Below are 20,653 nucleotides of genomic sequence, written 5' to 3'. Positions count from 1 at the left end.
CTGTTCCAATGTAGCCCTCCTCTCCCTCTGCAAGCAGGTTCATTCAGCTCTAGAATGGGTAGTAAAGCATATTCAGGGCAGGTTGCGAGAGCACACGGGACGACTCAAAACTGGAAAAGACACCATAGCTGCTGCTGCTCAGGACCCGGAACTTCGTTTGCGCATATATATAATTTACTGATTCTTTATACTGTATGTTCAAGTAAACCATAATAATACAGAATCTGAAAAAAAATCTCTTAACCGTGGACCCATCGGAGACAATTTTCTATTCACAGATTTCCAATTAAAAGGCTTGCGCCCTACTGTCGTCAGTGAACAAACCCATCTAAGCATGCACGTGAGAACAGGAACATTGTGTACCGGAAACACAGTGTAGGATGCCTGAAATCTTGTGGGATTGGGGTCCCTTCCTCCAAGAGTACAGACTACAACTGGACAAAGGACCGTGGTCTGAAATGTTTCTTCAGCATTCAGGGCCCCTCTGTAGTGTATCAATTAGTGTGGTTCACATTTACTGACAGCACGGGATAAAGACAAGGCGCAATCAATGTAAAATGTCTTCATTCCAGATAAATATATTGCTGTAAACTAATAGACTGTAGCTATCTGCTAACAATTGCTTGGCTTTGCTGAGGTGAGGGGATTAGCCCTTAATGCAACAGGTAGCATCTGTTTGGGCCCTAGCAGGATCAACCTTCCAGTGTCAAAAATACAAAGCGGATGGTGCACTGCGGGGGAGTGCAGGATGTGCCCTATAGTCTGGAGCTCACAAGTTTGAATCCAGACTATGTCACAGACGACCATGACCGGGGTTCCTAAGGGGTGGCGCACAATTAGCCGAGCGCTGCATGGGTAGGGAGGGCTTAGGTCACGTCAGCGACCCCTGTGGCCGATAGGGCACCTGTGATTTTGCAGTGGAGCCACCAGATCTGTGTTGTCCTCCGGCACTATAGGTCTGGCGGCATTGCTGTGGATCCGCAGTGTGTAAAATGATGGATTGGCAGGAGCGCGCTTCGGACCACGCATGTTCTAGCCGCCGTTTCCGGAGTCAGCGGGGGAGTTGCGAGGGGTGAGCCGAGGACAGATAATAATTGGGCACACTAAATTGGGGAGAAAACCGGGGTAAAAAATTGGCGACAATTAAATTTAAAAATAAATAAATAAATAAAAATACAAAGCGAGCTGCCAACTGGCAAAAGCAGCACCTGGACAGACGACGGATGCGCTCCAGTATTCCAATGAACACTAACATACTGATGGTTTTGCTTTGAAATAATCACACAAAAAATGTTTCTTAAGGTGTAAATATGTTTATTCAGACTCCGTTTTACCTTCACCACCTTGTTAATCACAAAAATACACAGTATACACTGTATGTCTGTATTTCAGACAAAGTTTGTCCCCCCCTTTTTTTTTTTTTTTTTTTTTTTTTTTTTTACATCCAGTATAAACAGGGGCAAAGTGCACTTCCTTTACAGCATTATTAATGGAGTTTAATATAACCCCATTACACAGCTTTCTATTTTAATAGCCTGTGCATCTTTCAAATAAATAGTTAACTTTTAACTAAGTTCACTAAACTAGAACGCAGGTTACTACAAATCTTTAACAGACTAAGTAGCTCAAGATAGTCCCAGCTGTGTATTAAAATGTTCTCAATTGCAACAAACTCAAAGTAACTGATGCTGCCCTCTAGAGGATACTAAAAACACATTACTAAGTTAGCCCAGCAATTTCTGTAGACTAAAGACGTGTGTAGGTGCGTAGCTAGGAATAGATTTTTACTGAGGCAATTTTTTTTTGTAAATCTGCATATCCTGTATAATATATGTTACAAAGGTGAAAGTTATCATCTTATAAAGCCTGGAGACTATCAATGCAAACGTCAAAGCAATAGAAGTCGCAAACTCTTTTTACCCAGCGACTCGCCTTGGATTTGGATTTCGTGACCCATTTCATGATAAAAACAACTGCCGACTACTAATAAAAAACAAACAAACAAACAAACAAACATTGACTTATTAAAACGTATTGCAGCGAAACATCACACAGGTCTGTCAGCAGAAACACTAAATTTAATATAAGAAATACAATCACTAAGCATTCTTACCTAGAGTTGGCTTCTGAAATAAATCCGTTAAGATTGGTTTCTTCGTTTAATCTTTGAATATGTACAGTACCGAATCATCCATTAATAATATTCAGTACTGGACTACCCGCTGCTCCAGGGGCTGTACTACGGGATCTGATCCGAATTCACTGGAGTCGGATCATAAGAAGGTGTTATACTAAGCAGATCTAGATCAAGTGCCACTGAAACGTAATCTTGATCCAATTCTGGAGCTACACACGGCGTAACTAGGGAAACTGACCAATGAGAAGCGAACGTGTCTGTGTGTAGCGAAGTTTCAATACCCTGGTAGTCCAATATGTATAGGCCTACAGCCTGAGATCACAGTAATGTTACAAAGAAATGGCAAATAATGCCCAAAAGAAATGGCAAATAATATACACACACAATATGCCACTGTAAACATGTGTGTGTAATATGAACTTAGATACCTATTATATATATATATATATATATATATATATATATATATATATATATATATATATATATATATATATATATATATATATATATGGATGCTCTTATTAAGAAAAAAAGACACGTAATTAAACATTTCGTTTGTTTATCTTCATTTTAAAGCTGAGGGAACACAGCCACTTTGTTGCTTGGAACTTGGTTTCAGGAGACTAGGCGTCAAGCCACTGCATGGTGCACCAATGGAGACTTGAGGAGACTAGTGGCGTCAGATCAGCCAATCAAACGCCTGCTTTTGAAATGGGAGAAAATAATTACTGAATAAAAAGATGAACAAATTCCAACATTATTTCTCAGTTTGTGTTATTGCGTACATCTGAAATCATACAAAATAATACAGACAGTTCTCACTTACAAATTGGGGGGGGGGGGGGGGGGGGTGGAGTAATTTATTTAAAATGAATAACTTTAGCAAAAGGTGACACATTCAATAAGATTTTCCTGTGTGATTGTCAGGCAAATCAGTGCATTTTTGGCAGTGACACGAAAAAATAAAAAAAATACTAATACTGATTGGTTTATATACGGGGACACCGTCCATTGGGATAGTGTTAATCACATGATTTGAATTGATGGATAATATGATTCGGAAGGATTCCCTAAAATAGTCAGGGAGCACACTACCTGTTTGTAGAAAACAAATTCATTATTTCAGAAGTATAGTTTAATAACAATTATGTATATATTAGTTTCTTTTTTTTAATTGAAACTAATGGGTAGAAACTTTGAACTTAAAACGTAAACAAATCAAGTGCAGAGACAACATCGTATTCGTTCAGTAATTGTGTTTCTTCGTATTCGTATAAGTTTTACCGAGCTTAAAAGTTGGATGGAAAAAGGACTACAATCATGGCTGTAACGAGCTAACAGACACTGAGCTTGTGTTCTAGGTTGGGTTTTTTCGCATTATAAATGCTGATGCTCATGTAAAAATTCTGGTAAAGTATTTTCTCTGTTAGTTTGCCGTGTAACATAGATTTGGAGGTTGAATAGTAAATATCAATCAGTCTTACACAGTATATATAAAGAATGGCAGCTCTGGTTATATGGCCCTGTCTACAATACACCTTTGGTCCAATAAACGAATACATTTAGTTTAGGTTGCCCTCCAATGCAGCTTAATTAATTTTAGTGGTGTTTTAGGAAAGTTTGATTTATACATGTGAATTTGGTTTAAGAAAATGGGAAAATATTTTTATGCAATTCAGACTTAGCATTTACTTTCGTGCGTAAATACATTTCCATACATAATTCTTAAGTTCAACATTTTTTAATTAAAAAAAATAAAAGATCTTCGGTTTCTTAAAAAAAAAAAAAAAAAAAAGATTTTGATCTTAACAAAAAAATAACACTGAAAATATATTTAGCTGGAACCAATCACTCAAATTTTGAGCTCCCCCTTCAGTTCCTGTTTGGTAGCACAATACAATAAAGAACTTACTACTGAGCTCTGCACTAAAGCTGGGGATCAGCTAGTCCCCAGCTTTGTTCCTCATCTTCTTTCATTGCAAGTTAGTACACAGCTGGGGATGATCCAGAGAGAGTACCATATTAGCTAGTCTGCAACTTAGTCCGCAGCTCCATACTAAATCTACAAGTTTGTTGCAATTGATCCTGTGTGTTCAATCAAAACCTGTGCCTTTTTATAACGTTTGTCTAACTCTATATACAAGTGCTAAAAGACCATGCAAAGTGATTGGTTGTTCACCATCAGCTGACTGCATCCTGTGACAGGCTACGCTGCAGTAGGGAGAGAGGATTCCAGGGTTACATCTCCGTTTCGGCCAATAGGTTGTCTCCGAGTCCTGACGTCACCAAGACCAAGTGTGAACTTGAATCTGGGAGAGAAGATAGTTTAAAAAAAAAAAAGTGATAAGATTTCACAGATCATCCAGTAGTACAGCTGCCCAGGATTTATCACAATACACCACCCTGCCTAACCCCTGCGCCAAAAAATGTGTCTGACTTCCCATTGCACAGTGAGAAGATGAGGTTGAAGAACCATGCAGGCCTGGTTCCTTACTGTTTTGGGAGACCCAGATGGTCTTCTCCCTCTCCCTGCTCCCAGCACCCCCCAGCGCCTCCTCCTCCTTGTCGTCGTCCTCCTCCCCCTCGGACAGCAGGTCTGAGATCTGCTGCTGCAGCTCTGTGCTGATGTTGTTCTCAGCCAGGATCAGCATCCGCAGGCACGTTGGGTAGTTCTGCACCATGTCCAGGAAGATCTGAGGAAAACAAACATCTGTTCACTGTTATTTTTTAATTTTTTTTTTTTTATTTAGAGTGCCCAATTATTTTACTCCCGATTTTCTCCCCAATTTAGAATGTCCAATAATTTTCCCCTCATCGCTGCAATTCCCCACATAGCTCAGGAGAACTGAAGATTCAGTGGGCGTCCTCCGATCCCACAACCAAGCCAGCTTCCACTTCCTCACCCAGGAACTTGAGAGTGGATGTCAGTGAGCTACCAGCGTTTGGATGAGAAAGGCCAGCCCTGCAGGTGTCAGCCTGAGTTCACTAGGTGCCAAAGCCAATCCCTTGCTCTCTCCGGAATCTCGAGCAAAGACCGGCGACTTCGCACAGCCAGGACGCGAACCTGCGCTCCCCTGACTGTATGACTCACCCAGCACACCACACGGCTGTGCTTTTACCAGGTGAGCCACTTGGAGACCCCTGTGAATTGTTATTCTGAGGCTCCACTCGTCTACTGGTGGAAACCTCAGTTTCCGATTTCCTAGTCCTACTGTCCCTCTGCTTCCACTGTGCATTGGGCCGATTAAAAAAACCCAGTAAAACACACTGTGTTATCGATACAAACCCTGGTAGGATAGCTGCCAGTGGTTTTGACAGAGATGACATTGTATTGTCGAAGTGCCGTGGCTCTAGACAGGGGAACTCTGCTCACAAACTCATTTGTTTCTGCCAGGTAAAAATATTCCTGCAGTGTTGGGACAGACTGTTCTGACAACAGACCAGGTAGCACCAATAAACCCGGCAATCTGACAACGTGCAAGTGTGTTACACAGGTTCAAACTTTCTAAAACGAACATCCAGATTTATGAAAATTGTACTCCAATGAAGAAAAACTGAAACTGCCAGGATTTCCAAGTAAAAACAGTCACGGGGACCTCACTCGCCCACACACAATGCTGGATCAGGATTAGACTTAATTCTTGGATGCCCCCCTGCGAAGTGCACACAGCCCAAAACAAGGTCTGTGGAAATTATTTGAAAATAAAGCCCACAGCACCATCTTCTGGTAGCAACTTGGTTAATTCCAAAGAAGGTGTTACACTAACTTGTTTTGAATATACACACTATTAATCTGTTACACCTAGACAGGCCACTAACCCAGACAGTAAAAGCCACAGTAGTGCTGACCTGTGCAGACTGGTTGGTGAGACCTGTTCCCTCAAGATCTAAAACCTCCAGTGTCCGGCTTGACGCCACGGCAACAGCCAGCATCCCGGCCATCTGGTCTCCTATAGAGCAACATGAACAGGAAACCCTTGGCATATTGTACCATACAATATTCAGTTATGTTATACTGCAGACCTGGATCTTATCCCTTTTTAAAACACACTTTCCAATTAAACCTAGAACTGTGTGCCTGATGGCGTTTACTGCTGCTTCAGACTCTAAACGGTTACCCATTTTAGTATATCACTAATTACTGCAGGTACCGTGGTGTTTCTCGCTGTGCTGAATTTCACTACTGCATACACAGTATTCTGCAATATAGTTACATTTTCAAGTAGACTTTCTAATACAGACAGGAAAGGCAAACCTGTTCTTAACTCTGCAGCATCCCCATATTGGCTTTTACACACAAAAAAACTAAAACGTCATTGGTGTCTACTTAGTCTTCCATAGTTTATCATGAAGGTTATGGGTTTTTTTTTTTATTTGCATGCTCTCTCATGTAACCTACCCTGTAAGACAGATTTGCACTCTTCTGATTCTACATGTAGCAGCAAATCAATGATTTTTTTTGAAGCTCTCTCACAGCTCAGAAGGTGTACAGTGTTTGTATGCTGGTATTTACAATTTAAGTATGTAAATATATTTTAAAAACCCAGGAAGCTAGCTCGCTAATATGACTTCGGCTTTGCAAAACAAATCATCAATCTAAGGAACACATAATGCTGGTATGCTGCTTTCTGTGACTACACTGAGAGGTAAATCGATTCACAGAGCAGTGATCATTAAAGACCTACAGCGCTAACATCGCTCTCTTTGATGTAACACAGAACCCGGTGTCATGGAAACTGATTAAGATGGCTCTTTCAATTGCAGCGTTACTGCTGCAAGGTCTCGTACAGTCAGGGTATTTCCACACAGCATGCTGGGAAGATGCATCTGCACTGCACTCTGCATCTTAACCTGGCAAATGAAGCAAAGTCACTTCCAAAGTGAACACAGTGCTGACACAGGCATGTCTGTGTGGCAAGGGTTAAACGTCAAACATGAAAATGCCTTCTTGAGTCTACAGAGGGATCAAAATCTTAATTACAATGGGAATTACAGTACAACACAAATAACAGATCGTTAAACTATTATACTTTTTGTTTTTAATTAATGTTTTTACATCAATATTAAATTACAGTGGTTTACAATGCACGATTAATGATAACAAAATAAAAATAAAGCGCAAATCACGTTATGATCCCTATAATACAGTGCATTTATTACTAAACATTTTGTAAATCACGGAGCTGTTTGTGTTCCCTTCCCGCTCTGTATTTCCCGCCACTTGTTTTGTTTACCTCGTCTGTGTCTGTAATCCTGGCCTGCACGTGGGCATGGTCTGTGTCTTCCCTGTGATTGGTCTTGTCTGCGAGTCACTGTGTGTGTGTGCGCGCGCGCCCGCGCATGTGCTCTGTGTGTTCCCATTGGCCTGAAGTGTGCGGCTGAGGACCAACGAGATGTGTAAGCTCCTGTACCCTACTAGAATAAACGGGCGGAACTAAAGTTATACGAAGGCACTGCCCCACCATTTTAGGGTTGTTCTGGTTCTGGTTGCCATGGTTCCTGTGTGTGTAACCTGAGAACCTGACAGAGTTGTGTGGAGATATAGGTGCCGAATAAAGCTTTGAAAAGGAGTAAGTGTCTCTCCTGTTTTCTGCCTTTCTTGCTGAAACGCTACAATATTAATATGATAATTACAGACACAAAATTAAGTCAACTTGTGAAAATGTATATAGTTTAAATGGTAAACAACCCTTTAAAGAAAATGTAACATAGACTGACAACCTTAAGTGCAATACATCAGATAAGCCTATGCTAAATTTAGAAGTTGCAAAAAACGAGTGCCCTACTTCAATGTGTGAGAGTAGATGCATGCTCCAAGAGAATTCTGAAGCTAGCAGCTGTTTTCCCATTCTTTTTAGATAACCGGTAATACAACACACAGTTTGACATCATGCTAGAACTGCGTTACTGCTGTGAAAATCCTAGAACCATGGGCTTTCTGTCCTAAGGCCTGGTGTGTGTAATATATATATAAAATGTATATTAATAATGTAATATACATTGCATCTCAATTGAAAATGCAGAAGCAAAGAGCTTAGACAGTTTATTTTTCTGCCAAAGGGACAGTATGAAGGTAGCACTAACACAACAAATTTGTTTTATTCCTCATTTAATTTTGGTTTGATAAGTTAATATAATTAATTCACTTGTAAAACAAATACCGTCTTTATTTCTGCTGTGTACCTTTTGTGGAATAACTTAGCATGTGTTAAAGCTCTCTCATATAAACACTCACAACTAATATAGCACAACATACAGGATAAGCTGTATTAGCAATGTATGTATTTATACTATAGCTCAGTCATGATAATGATTTTAGAGATAACTGCTACAAAATCTAGAAAAAGGGAGATTGCTCTGAGTTGTCAGAGCTTATTAACCCCAAATGTTCTCCTTGGCTCCACTCACCACAGGCTAAGCCCCCACCAGTACTTATTTCTAGAGCTGCCCCTCAGTCTAACTTTCAGTAATTTAATATAACTTCACTCTAGGGTGTGGGAATACATACTGGTGAGCTTGTGTTTCAAGATGAAAATGCTACTTGTTTTTTCCTTCACAGAAATACTACAGTTTATATATTTTAGGGGCATCAATCTACACAGAACAATCCATTCTACGCAGCTCTTTTTAAAAGCTTTTGTATGAATAATGGAATAGATTGTAAATGTATGGGTACATTCACCTTTTAAAACAGCAAACAGGGGTTGTTTTCTGTTACTGTTTGCATGGAAACCAAAAGCCTACGGTTTAGAGCTACTGTACATAAATAGCTTTTAAATAGTCAGATGTGTTGGTGGCTTATTTGTTTGCGTGTCCAGCTTAAAACTGTCACGCATCAGCATATTCCTATTGGTACTGTGGTCTTTATTCCATCACACACCCTTCTTTACTTTACAGGGATGGTTTAATATGGTGTGTGTGTCATTTTCACAGTTTGTTGTGTTACAACCTGAAATCTTGATGCATTTAAATGAGATTTTTTTTTTCCCTTTGATTTACACAATCTACTGAACACTTTATCGTGAAACAAGTGTTTATGAAAAAAAAATAAAAAAGGTTAGGTAAGTATTCACCCTCCTGAGTCAATACTTGGTAGAACCACCTTTGGCAGCAATTACAGCCGTGAGTCTTTTGGGGCAAGTCTCTACCAGGTTTGCACATCCTGATCGTGTAATATTCACCCATTCTTCTTTGCAAAATTGTTCAAGCTCTGTCAAGTTGAATGGGGATCATTGGTGGACAGCAATCTTCAAGTCTTGCCACAGATTCTCAATAGGATTCAAGTCCGTGCTTTGACTGGGCCACTCTAGGACATTCACTTTCTTGTTTTTAAGCCACCCCAGTGTCGCTTTGGCTGTGTGCTTGGGGTCATTATCCTGCTGAAAGGTTAATCTCCATCCCACTCTTAGGTCTTTTGCAGACTAAAGCAGGTTTTCCTCAAGGATTTGCCTGTATTTAGCTCCATCCATTTTACCCTCTACCCTGACAAGCTTCCCAGTCCCTGCCGATGAAAAGCATCCCCATGGCATGATGCTGCCACCACCATGCTTCACAGTGGGGATGGTGTTACCTGGGTGATGTGCTGTGTTGGGTTTTCACCATATAAAACGCTTTGCATTTAGGCCAGATAGTTCAATTTTTGTTTCATCGCACCACAGAATCTTCTGCCACATCTTTTCAGCGTCTCCCACATGCCTTTTTGATAAACCATGATGCAGTTAAAAAAAAAATGTAGAGCATCTGTATGCACTGCTCAACTCAGAAACAAGGAAGTAATCTGTTAATCCACGCACAGGATGAAGATTAATTCCCACATTAGTGTACTGCCATCTTTCAGCTCTCCTCCTTTTAGAAGGATAAATATTAAAGTACTTCGCTGGCCTAAAATCTGTGATACCTGTCCACATTCTTCATCATTACTGTCTGCAGCTCTTATTAGACCTGTCCCTGCTTGGATAAATTAGATGTCCAAGTAAGGGGGCGGATTTGATCCCTGGTCTATGCTGTAAATGAAGGACTTTTTGAACGTTAGCACGAGGATATAGTGGGGTAAAGAAGTAGCCAACAGCTAGTAGTTCCTGAAGAGAATCTGTGAGAATTGACTATAAACCCACAAATCTAGTCCAGGTAGGGGATATTCAGCAATGTATATAGAAAACAGGTGTATACAGGAACACATGGACACACTCATTTCCAGTATGCATAATCGAGGCCAGGCCTGGGCGATTGCACACATATTGGCATAAGGAAGGGTTAAAATCAGGACCCCCTTTCCCAGCATACACTGTCAGATGTTCGCATACTACTCCACACACTGCACCCATTTTACATTAAAATGACTCAAGCTTTATTATTTCGATACCGGATTTTGGGAATGTATAATGCTTACGCCAAACATACCTGAATATCTCTTAATAGTCCTACAATAATCATGAGAATGTTACTGCCCGACAACGTACCCTACGAGTGTGATGGTGTTTTTTGGAAGTGAACACCTGTCCACTCCCAGTGTTGGTGGATTCAAACTGGTAACCAAGCACCCAGTGTTGGTGGATTCAAACTGGTAACCAAGCTTTATATGCTCACTGCTCACGATTCATTGCCATACCTCTGAGCAAGTCATTCTCCCAGCTGCCAGCCCATAGTGTGTGTGTGGTGCAGGACTACCCGTTAGCTTGTTACTAGAGATCACAGTCTGCAGAAGGAAGCTCTCCTGTGTCATCCTCTTACCTAAGGGGTTGTAGTCCAGGTTTAAAACCCGCAGCTGGGAGCTGTGGGCTACAGCAATGGCCAGCCGAGCCCAGCCTTTGGAAGTGACGGCAGGGTTTGCGCTCAGGGTCAACTCCTTCAGTCCTACGGAAGAGATAGAATGGTGTCCTCACTCTTAGCAACAGTTTGGCCAGAATTGGTCCTATGGCAATATGATGAGTACTGCAGCTCTGGAGAGCTAAACTCAGACAGTCCTTACCAAAAAAATGTGAAAAACACTGCGCAACCTTATTAATACCAGTGCTAGACCCTGAATGAACCCTTGTAGAACCACTGAAGGATCACAGCAATGACACTACGACCAACACCTCGAGCTGATCAAATATGGCACAGTGGTACTGTCTTTGTACATGGCTGAGGATTTCATCTTCCGATAAGATGCCCTGTCCAAAACTCCTGTCATGGAGTTTGAAACAACACTACTTTTACAGTACTTTATTTGAAACGATATGTTCTCCTCCCCCATTTTGTAAGATGAAAGCCTACTGTAAAATAAGATGGTTCCTCATGCCGCTCAAGCCAGAGCCTCCTGCTGTGTGTGTGCAGCATCCTCTCATTGACTTTCATCGGTTTCTTTAAAAATCCCATAAAGACCCACATGAAAAGCGACGCAGGGAGCTCATATCGTCAGACTGACTTTTTCTTTCAATTTAATGAGCCTGTTAGACCAGGCTCGACAAGACACCACAGGGCTGAGATGTTTGAGATTTCTAATGCTCTTATTATTGAACTTTTTTGTAATTCCCTGTTCAGATTCATTCACGTTGACAGCAATCTTATTATGCACATAAGTTATGTAATACATAGCAGGGCCCTTTACTAATTGAATTCCCTCAGCAATAATGAGAGGGCACAATGCATACACATTACAGTATTTTTAACCACTTATTTCATACACGTGTAGCTGGTGGGACGAAACATACACGCACCTGAAGGTAATAGAACACTAATTAGTGTTCATTGATTAATTAATTCTCGGACCAAATAAAAGCCACTCACTTCAGCTGTGTTGGACAAGCTTTCCTTTAGGGTCTGTGTGTTTTGTTTCTTGTAGGCAGCCATGACTTATTTGTCTTTTATGTGTGTGTGTGTGTGTGTGTATATATATATATATATATATATATATATATATATATATATATTTTTTTCTGTTTTGAAGTATATTCTTTATTTGTTTAATTGTTGTAAGAAACAGTGGTTGGCACAACACGTTGGGAAAGAACCAGGACCATTGCTTAGATTCTACAAGCAACGGGCCTGGTTTGCAATCAAGAGATAATCCACAAGGGGAATAGATATATTTTGTTTGTATTTTAACTGTTTTCTTTTTACAGACGAATGGACCGTATCGAGTTTACACCGGGAAGGGAAAGCTTGGTTGCTGGTGCCTCTCCCTCAGTAGTTTTAGATGTCTAACGACATGGAGTTTGAGTGAACAGTTGCAGTTAATGAGAGTAGAAAATGACAGGTTGGCTAATGATGTTGGGGCTGCAGCAGCCCTTGAAAGCAGTGTACGGTCGTCCAGTAGAGCGTATAGTGTATACTCTGCCCCTAGAGTGAGATAGTGTCCTAAGTTTTCAGGACTGCCGTCCTCTGGTTCCCTGTCTGTAGAAGACTGGGATGAGGAGACACGTGCCAGTGTCGGCATGAGGCATGTGTCTGTTTGTGAACAAGCCCTATTTATCTATGACCATTTAGAGGGGGAAGCTCACTCTGAAATCAAATTTAGGCCCAAACGGGACAGAGAGAACCCAGATAAGATTTTTGAAATTTCATTAGAGCTATATGGGTGCTCACAGTCATAGGTGGGTCTCCGAGACAGTTTTTTGAAAGGAAGCATTGTGAGGGAGAAACTTTAACCCATTGCGGTCCTACGTCAGACCAGGTCCAACATTACAATTTTCCCTTTCCAGTCCGATGTCGGACCCTTTCCGACATCATCAAAAAGATGTCAAGTACGTCTCTAGTTGTTTTTCCTCCGGAAAAAGCTGAGAAAACCTTTTAATGGCCAAGTGAGACCGATAGGAGCTGAATTAAGCCGAAAAAAAAAAAGAGTCGTATATTTGAGCAATACACATAGCCCCTGCACCACAGAGATAACATGGACACAAACAAAGGAGATAGCTGCTTCCGCATCCAGTGCTCAAAGAATATCAGACATTTGCAGATTTTTTTCAGATGTTATAGTAATAAAAATAATGACTTGGATCATATTATTGAGAAGTTTGGTGATAAAACGAGCGATCAGGAGAGGATTTATGAGTATGCAGGTCTATAAAAGAGGTATGTGAAATATATATGAACAAGGGGTGGGGCTTGGCTGGAGATGTAGTATTGTGTCCTTTTGCTATAGAAGGGACTTTTAAACCTGTTTTACTTTAAAAAAATATTTTAAACAGCGCATGTAAAATAAACAGCGCGTGTGAAAATAAATTGGACCTGACACGCCTGGCAAGCAATGAAATAAATGGACCACTAAGGGTTAAGAGAATTCTCCCATGCATTAATGTCTCTAATGGAGGTAACTGTTCGCACAAATTTAGCTGGTATGCCTAATTCAGAAACTGTTTTGAGAGATCAGTTTGCGGAAAATGTACGAGGAAGGTGAATATGGGCGTGTGACAGAAATACAATGAATCTTCTTTGGACTGGCTGGCTTGACAGTTCTTTCCCCGGGTCAGGAAGTCAATCAGTCTGGAAGGCGGAGAGACTCCGTTGCAAGAACGTATTGACCCGGAAGGGAAACAACGTAGCAGCTGACTGCAGATTGTAAAGGCAGCTACACTTGATTACCAAGGGGTAATGCACGACAGCATATAAGGGGGATGGAGAATCATAATCTGTTCCTTCGCTTTGGTTACCCCTGCAGTAATTGTGAAATATCGTGAGTGTTTGTTTGTCTTGTCTAGCTGTTACTTGTGTTTTCATACACGGTTAATACGTTCCGGAGCTGTCGCTAAAGGCCAGCATCAAAACACGAAACAGCACTACACTATTGTCACACATTAAACTATATCACCCACCACGAGCTCTACAGCACGCACCCAGGACTGGTGACAGTGTTTGTATACTGTGGGAGAGATACCTGTATTTGTTTGGGACTGCAAAGCCATTATTATTTACCCCGTGCATTACACGTTGCTGTGTATTGCCAGGGATCATTGTTTTGATCACCAGACCTGGATTAAAAATAAAGAAAGCACTTTTCTATACCAGATTACAATCTCTGTCTGTTTTATTCCTGCACTGCATCACCTCTGCACCTGTACACAATAAACCACTTTGCCACAGGGCGTCAGAAATCAAGAAGGGTAGCCCCTCGTTCTTGCAAATCTGAAGCCAGTGTAATTAGTGTGGCTGCGACTGTCTCCCAGTCTAGCCGACCAGAGCTTGGCGAGATAAGAGAACTGTTCATTAAACAACAGACCCAATTGGATTCATTAGTTCGGAGATTGGAAGTAGAGGCCTAGACTAGTACCAGTATACCGCTAGCGGGCAACCCATATGTATGCGATGTAAGAAGGTGGGTCATATCGCCCGGCATTGTAGGCAGAGCCCGACAGCACCACCAAGTAATAATAACGAGAACGCTGACACAGTGAAGGGTGGGTTAAATGCACCACCACAGCCGGCGGAAAACTAGCACCCTCTGACATTATGACCAATATGTCAGGAGGGGTAATTTAGGCTCTGGCACTGCCGCTCCTGTGTGCCCCACAGTAGTGCAGAGGTTGGTGGCTCTGTGTTCCGTAGACCAGAGGAAAGCTGAAAGTTCAAGGGCAGGAGCCAGTGCCCATTGCGGCAGGTACCCTATTAACAGTGCCAGTCACATGCCCACAGGTTGAGTCAGTGTTTCCTGTGGATTTCTTTTTAGAACCACAGCTGGTTTACTAGTTTCTCCAGAATTGGTTAAAATAGAGAGGACTAGTTTATGTGCATGTAATCAATGTGGGTACTTGTGAGGCTTGGCTGCCCCAACGTACAGTGGTGTGAACTTTGCATTTGGTTTGTACCCTTAGTGTTGGAGACCCAAACATTGTGATTAGTAGCAAGGTTACCGAACAGGGATATTTAACCCATGTATAAGTCTATGGTGTGAGCTTAGTACCTAATGATACTGGAAGCCTTTTAATAAATATTCTTTGTATTTTTATATCTTATACCTGCCTCTTGGTTTTCATTTATTTGAGAAGGGCTTAAGTAGAGAACCTTGCTTTATCTCTTTGGGGGATCTACCTTTCTGCATTGAACTTAATTGTTAACAGTGCAGTTACCATTATGAAATTGGTACTTCGGGACTCCTCTTGCTCCTGGCAAATTTAAGATGTGGCGTGGTCGAGCTTTTGGTTTACTTAGCGAATAACAATAAGCCCCCGCCACACACGGTTTTCTTGATAATACTTCTATAGAATAAAAACAAAGCATTCAGATGGGTGTTCCACGGACATGGTATTCGGGTTGGTACCAAATTTACCGTCTGCATTTGTTTCAGCACTCAGATTTCAGACTGCTTCGCATTGCAGCTGTGAAACCTAATCAGTCCAAGGTGTCTTGGAAACACAATGCTGTGTGATACAGTACAACACAAGCATATCCGCTATCTGCAAAATCGCAATGCTGACATCATTTTCTCTCATTCTTCACTTACTATCCACTTTTGACAGTATTTTTTTTTTCAGCAAAAATGAGCAAAATGAGCAAAAATGAGCAATGAAAATCCATTTTCTTTTTTTTCATAATGAGCAAAAAAGGGCTTGTATAGCGAGATCCTTTCCTGTCACACAGGCTACAAGTCGGTAGCTTAACAGTTTGCTATTCGGTTTTAACATGTTCTATTGGAAAATCTGCAAAAACAAGACATTTGGCAACAAGCAGCACATTACACAAAGAAACATGAAGACCCCGACTTCCTGGCATAACATTTGGCTCAGATTCTAAGTTTTTTATTCACCCTGCTACACTCTGTATAGTATGATGAAACATTTAAAGTTATGGATTAGTAACACTACACAACCAAACTTCTTGTTAACCCGGGGGAAATCAACTCTAAATTGGTCTCATCAATGACCCTCATGTGTCTGTTTTACCCGGATCTCAATGAAAAGTGACCAGAGTGCTTTTCTGTCCGTGCTCGTGAGAGGTGTTCCCCCATTTACCTGATTTGGCTCCATCTGGTGGCAGCATCCCGCAGATGAGCTGGAGCCCTTCATCCCCCAGCATGCAGTCTCCGAGGTCCAGTGAGACAAGGGAGGGGTGAGTGGACAGCGACGGGTTCAGACAGGCCAGCCCCTCGTCAGTCAGGGGGCTTCCATGAAGACTGCAGTGGAAACACAAACTTCCACCTTTAAATCTTTATCTGTTGTACTTGCACTGCCCCTGTCCTCAATGTGCTTTGTTTAAAGAAAGATTCATAAAAAAAAAAAAACCATGAACAAATGAATAACAAACTGTCAACTTTCCAAAACCATAATAATGAAAAAAAAATTATTTATATATATATATAAAAGATTACAAACTAATTTGTAGCTCAGCGTGACCTCAAGAATACTAACATGATGCCAGACTGCACCCAGACTGACAATTAGGCAAATCAAGACATTAGGGATAGGCCATTCATACTCTATATGATTAATTTATAGTCGAATCCTCTCGTTTGTCCTTCATTTGTATCTGGACATTCTCTATCCTCAACTACCTAAAGCTTGTGGGCTCCATACACAAAATGTTTATTTCTAAAGCTTAAGATTACAAAGTGTTCACCTTTGCACAATTGAGTCAAATTCAGTCCCAGTAGCTTTTTATGCATTTCCCTTTTTTTCTAGTTCTTGAATAAGCGTTTTTGTTTTAATTTGTTTACATTTTGCTATTTTATCTGTATAATACATTTTACTGTTTGTTTATAAGGCACAGTAACTTTAACAATGACATGTATTTGGTTATTTGTTCTACATACATTGCAAACTTTAACTGCTTATATATATACTATAGCTCATATATTACTGTTTATAATACAAAACAAATAGTAAGGTTGTTTTACAGTATTGGTATATCTTAATTTCACTGTATATTTTAGTTTTTTTTCATGTTTAATTTCTTTTAAAATAAAAAATAGAATAGGAAATAAAAAGGCTACATTGAAAATGTAATTGTACAGAATAAACCATGTCATAACACTTGAATCATATAAATGTGTCCTCAAACAAGTTTTAAACAGTCAATTAAATATAGCTAGGTAACACAATGTAAAAAAGGATGACACAATAATGAAATACATTAATAAATAAATGACCAACGGTGTTAGTTCATTAATAAATCGCATGACGTACCTGCATTGATTATTTATTTTATTTGTTTAAATGCAGTAAACTCACAATAAAGCGTGGACCGATCTGTTGGAGGTCAGCGCCTCGGCGAGCTGTTTGACCCTGCTGATGTTGGAGACAACCCCCAGATTGAGGTTCAGTTGAGCCAGCGTGTGGCACTCTGCTACGCCGCTGCACACCCGTCCGAAATCTCCATCAGAAAGCTGGCAACCCCGCACCGACAGGAGCCTCACGCTGTTTTCCTTCAAACTATCGCATATATCTTTAATCTCAGCTCCAGAAAGGGCTTCACCTGTGATCTGAATTGAGCCTGGCAGCATGTTTCACTGTCCTATATTAAATGAGGAAATGAAGTAAAGAGCGATCGGTAAAAGCACCCATCCAAAGATCAACTGCGCACAGCCTCCTAAATCTTAATTAATTAATTAATTAATTAATTAATGCAGCAGAGCCTCGTTAATCCCTATATATATAATTGGGCAATACTGTTTATATCGCTATTAGTACGCGTCAATTTTTATAGGCTATCTATAAGCTTAAATTGGGAATTAATTAGATATTTATTAATAATTATTAATAATTCGTTTTAAAATAGTTAAAAGGCCACCGCGCTGGAATTCTAGATGTTCATTTACATACATGAATACAAATAAATGCGATTATTTTCCTAATTGCGATCAATACAAAAAATACAACTGCTGCATCAACTGTTCTGGAATATTTCGTGAAATAAACGCATTTCAGAGGTTGCAAACTACTGCAACTTAACATTATCTATCTCTAAATCATGTTTCTGTTATTATTATAATTGAAACGTATCAATATACACCGTTGTCTTAATAATACGCGTCTTCTTTCGTTCTGCAGTGTCCCTATCTTATTTATTTGCCGTCCCGACATCTTTACCAGAAATACAGTAAACATTTAGCATTCATGTCATGTTTTAGTTTGCTGGCTCCGGTTTTACAGCATTGAAAGCTTTGCAGAATAAGCCAATGTTTGTTTGCATCCTCTGCAGGTGCCAGTTACTATGGACACAGCAGCGTCAGTGTCACTCTTATTTTTCTAGCAGCACACAGCATTTAAAAAATAATAATAATAATAATAAATAATAATAATAATAATAATAATAATAATTCTCACAGCCACGAAATCTTCATCAGCAGCAGGTGATCTGCACCGAAACTATAGACTGCACGATTACCCTTTCATCAGCGGCTGCCTTAAGCATATAGATTATTATCCAGTATATTACAGGTGTCAGGTCTAGCTATGTATGCGAGTTTGGCTCGTTCCAGCGCTGCCTGTCTGCCTGCCTGAAAAAGGATGATCTGCAAGTCAGAGCAATAGATCGAACAAGTGCACCAAGGGAGCAAGTCGTGCTTTGAAGCAATCAGGCGCGATTAGTTTAGTCTGTTTTAGCAGTAACTTGACTTACAGTAAGTAGCAGACCAGCTAAGACTAGAGTGTTGGAGACATACCTTTAACTGGATGTGTTGTATATTGTATGTTTGATTAGCCCCTTTGCTAACTGCCAAATACAGGTATGCACACGACATAATTCTAAAAAAATAAACCTGGCATTGATTTGATTATAGCAATCTGTCTGTACCCCAAGTGTGAAATATTGTAGTGTATGTAACCAGTTATTATTGCTTGTACTGTTGTATTATTGCTTATTGCTTATACTGTAACGACAAGGCGGTGTGTGGGGGCGACGACAATTGCTTCGAACATTCTCTCACACGCATAGCCTGCCCAGCTTATTAAATCCCAGGGTTCCCTTCGCGCAGAATGGGACTGCAGCTAATCACAGACATGCATTTGCAGGAGAGCGCCCTTGGGGATTGATGGACTGTGTGGGTGCTCAGAGATAATTGGTGGTGGGACAGGGATGCATGCCTGTGATTGGGGGAGCAAATATGAGAGGGGTATGTTAGCCTGGTAGAGGGAGGGGCTGTGTGTAGAGTGTGAGTTTGGAGCTGTGAAAGATAACTTGTTTTGTTTTTACTGAGTCAGATGCACGGAGACTGTTCGCTTTGTGTGTGTTAAGTTTTACGCCATCTTGAGACAAGTATACATGTATGTGAATAGCACCTCGAGACACGCCTTTAGTTATGTCTGACGAATATTTTACTATAAATGATCAAGGGTTTTACCACAATATCCTTCTATATCACCATAAAAACTACACTCATATTTAAGTGGAATCAAATGTTACACTGTATATATGAATATGTATTATACAGTAATCATAGAATTCTGACTATAAATATGATTCATGTGACATATGACTTAGTGGGAGATGTAAAGTGATTTGTGGGCGCAAAACCCCCATAATGCTGCCGTAAATCGTGTTTAGCTGCAGTAAAGTCTGATTTTACCCATGTAAAGAATGCTGCTCACCTGGTGTTCTGCACTTGCTTTCATTAATCCATTACAAATATATTTAAATGCATTAAAATGAAGAAAAGAACATGGAATTAGTCAGGATCTGGATACTAAGCGGGCGGAAACTTTATGAGGTAATGCAAGCATTTTGCCTTTCACCTAGGCAATTGCTGACCCTCCAAAAATTTTACACCTCTTCTTACATTGTAGAAGCGAATAACTAAGAGCTGTATAAAAGCACACACCAGCAGAGACCTGTCACTGGCTTCAGGATGGCTTCTGTGGTTCACTTCCTGATGCAGTGATTCGTGGCTCTTGTTGAGGAGAGACAGGAACAAGTTCGGAGGACAAGGGCAAAATGAAGAAGACCCTGCATATTCAAAACCAGGGTCAGTTTGTTTGGGATACCGTAGGATGCGATGCTAAAGCATTATCATTTCCGTCCGCAGGTCCTCCTAGACCGAATATCTGAATTGTGGGATTAGCTAGAACCCAGCGTCAATTTAGGGACCGCTATCCCTGCACATGTGAAAGTGCTGTGTTCTCTGCACTTAGCCTCTGGTTCCTTTCAGACCACTTTTGGAATGTCTGGAGGGATAGCCCAATCCACCTTTTCCAGAGTGCTAGGGAAATTTCTGGATGTCATGCTAGAAAGGGCAGGCCAATACATATAATTTCCTAAGGATAGTAGCATAATTGATGTTGGCTGATGCTTTTCCATACGTTTCATGCTGAGTGACCTCAGCTGTAAGGACGCTCAGCTCCTTCTCAGAAAACTTTTCTGTGCACCAAGAGGACTTTGCTGCCCTTCCTGACATGTTTGTTTGGCTTGTATTTTCGTGCGCCACAAACATCATACGACTACAGCTCTCTGTACTCCTAATTCTGCAAGTGCAGCCGCTAAATAGACAGATGCGCTCATTGAGTCCCTCATTATCTTAATTGCGAATGAGTAATTTGCATTGTAAAATGATTGCCTGGCCGCAATGCAATTTGAATTTTGCATCCACAATTATTTCCACTACGCCTA

The 20,653-nt window shown here is 40.6% G+C and overlaps 1 protein-coding gene across 5 annotated transcripts; it reads right to left on the bottom strand.

Moving 5' to 3' along the window:
- Positions 1–2,655: 2,655 nt before the first annotated feature.
- LOC121315684 (leucine-rich repeat-containing protein 73-like) lies at positions 2,656–18,623 on the bottom strand. Of its 5 annotated transcripts, XR_005950303.1 has the most exons (8): positions 18,376–18,620; positions 17,281–17,563; positions 16,066–16,226; positions 10,871–10,993; positions 5,990–6,090; positions 4,635–4,833; positions 4,320–4,449; positions 2,656–2,840 (listed from the first exon to the last, which is right to left on the bottom strand). XR_005950303.1 is itself a non-coding variant. In XM_041249989.1 (7 exons), the coding sequence occupies exons 2-7, from the start codon at positions 17,550–17,552 to the stop codon at positions 4,379–4,381; spliced, it is 927 nt and encodes a 308-aa protein (XP_041105923.1). In that variant the 5' UTR covers positions 17,553–17,563; positions 18,376–18,620; the 3' UTR covers positions 2,964–4,378. The 5 variants fall into 5 exon arrangements, 4 of the variants coding, with proteins under 4 accessions (XP_041105923.1, XP_041105927.1, XP_041105926.1 ...); XM_041249989.1 differs by lacking the exon at positions 2,656–2,840 and having other exon boundaries at positions 2,964–4,449; XM_041249993.1 differs by lacking the exons at positions 2,656–2,840; positions 17,281–17,563 and having other exon boundaries at positions 2,964–4,449; positions 18,376–18,623.
- Positions 18,624–20,653: the final 2,030 nt, after the last annotated feature.

This window comes from Polyodon spathula, chromosome 5 (genome assembly GCF_017654505.1).
Source record: "Polyodon spathula isolate WHYD16114869_AA chromosome 5, ASM1765450v1, whole genome shotgun sequence".
Lineage (NCBI taxonomy): Eukaryota > Metazoa > Chordata > Actinopteri > Acipenseriformes > Polyodontidae > Polyodon > Polyodon spathula.
This window is presented reverse-complemented; position numbering and strand designations above follow the sequence as displayed.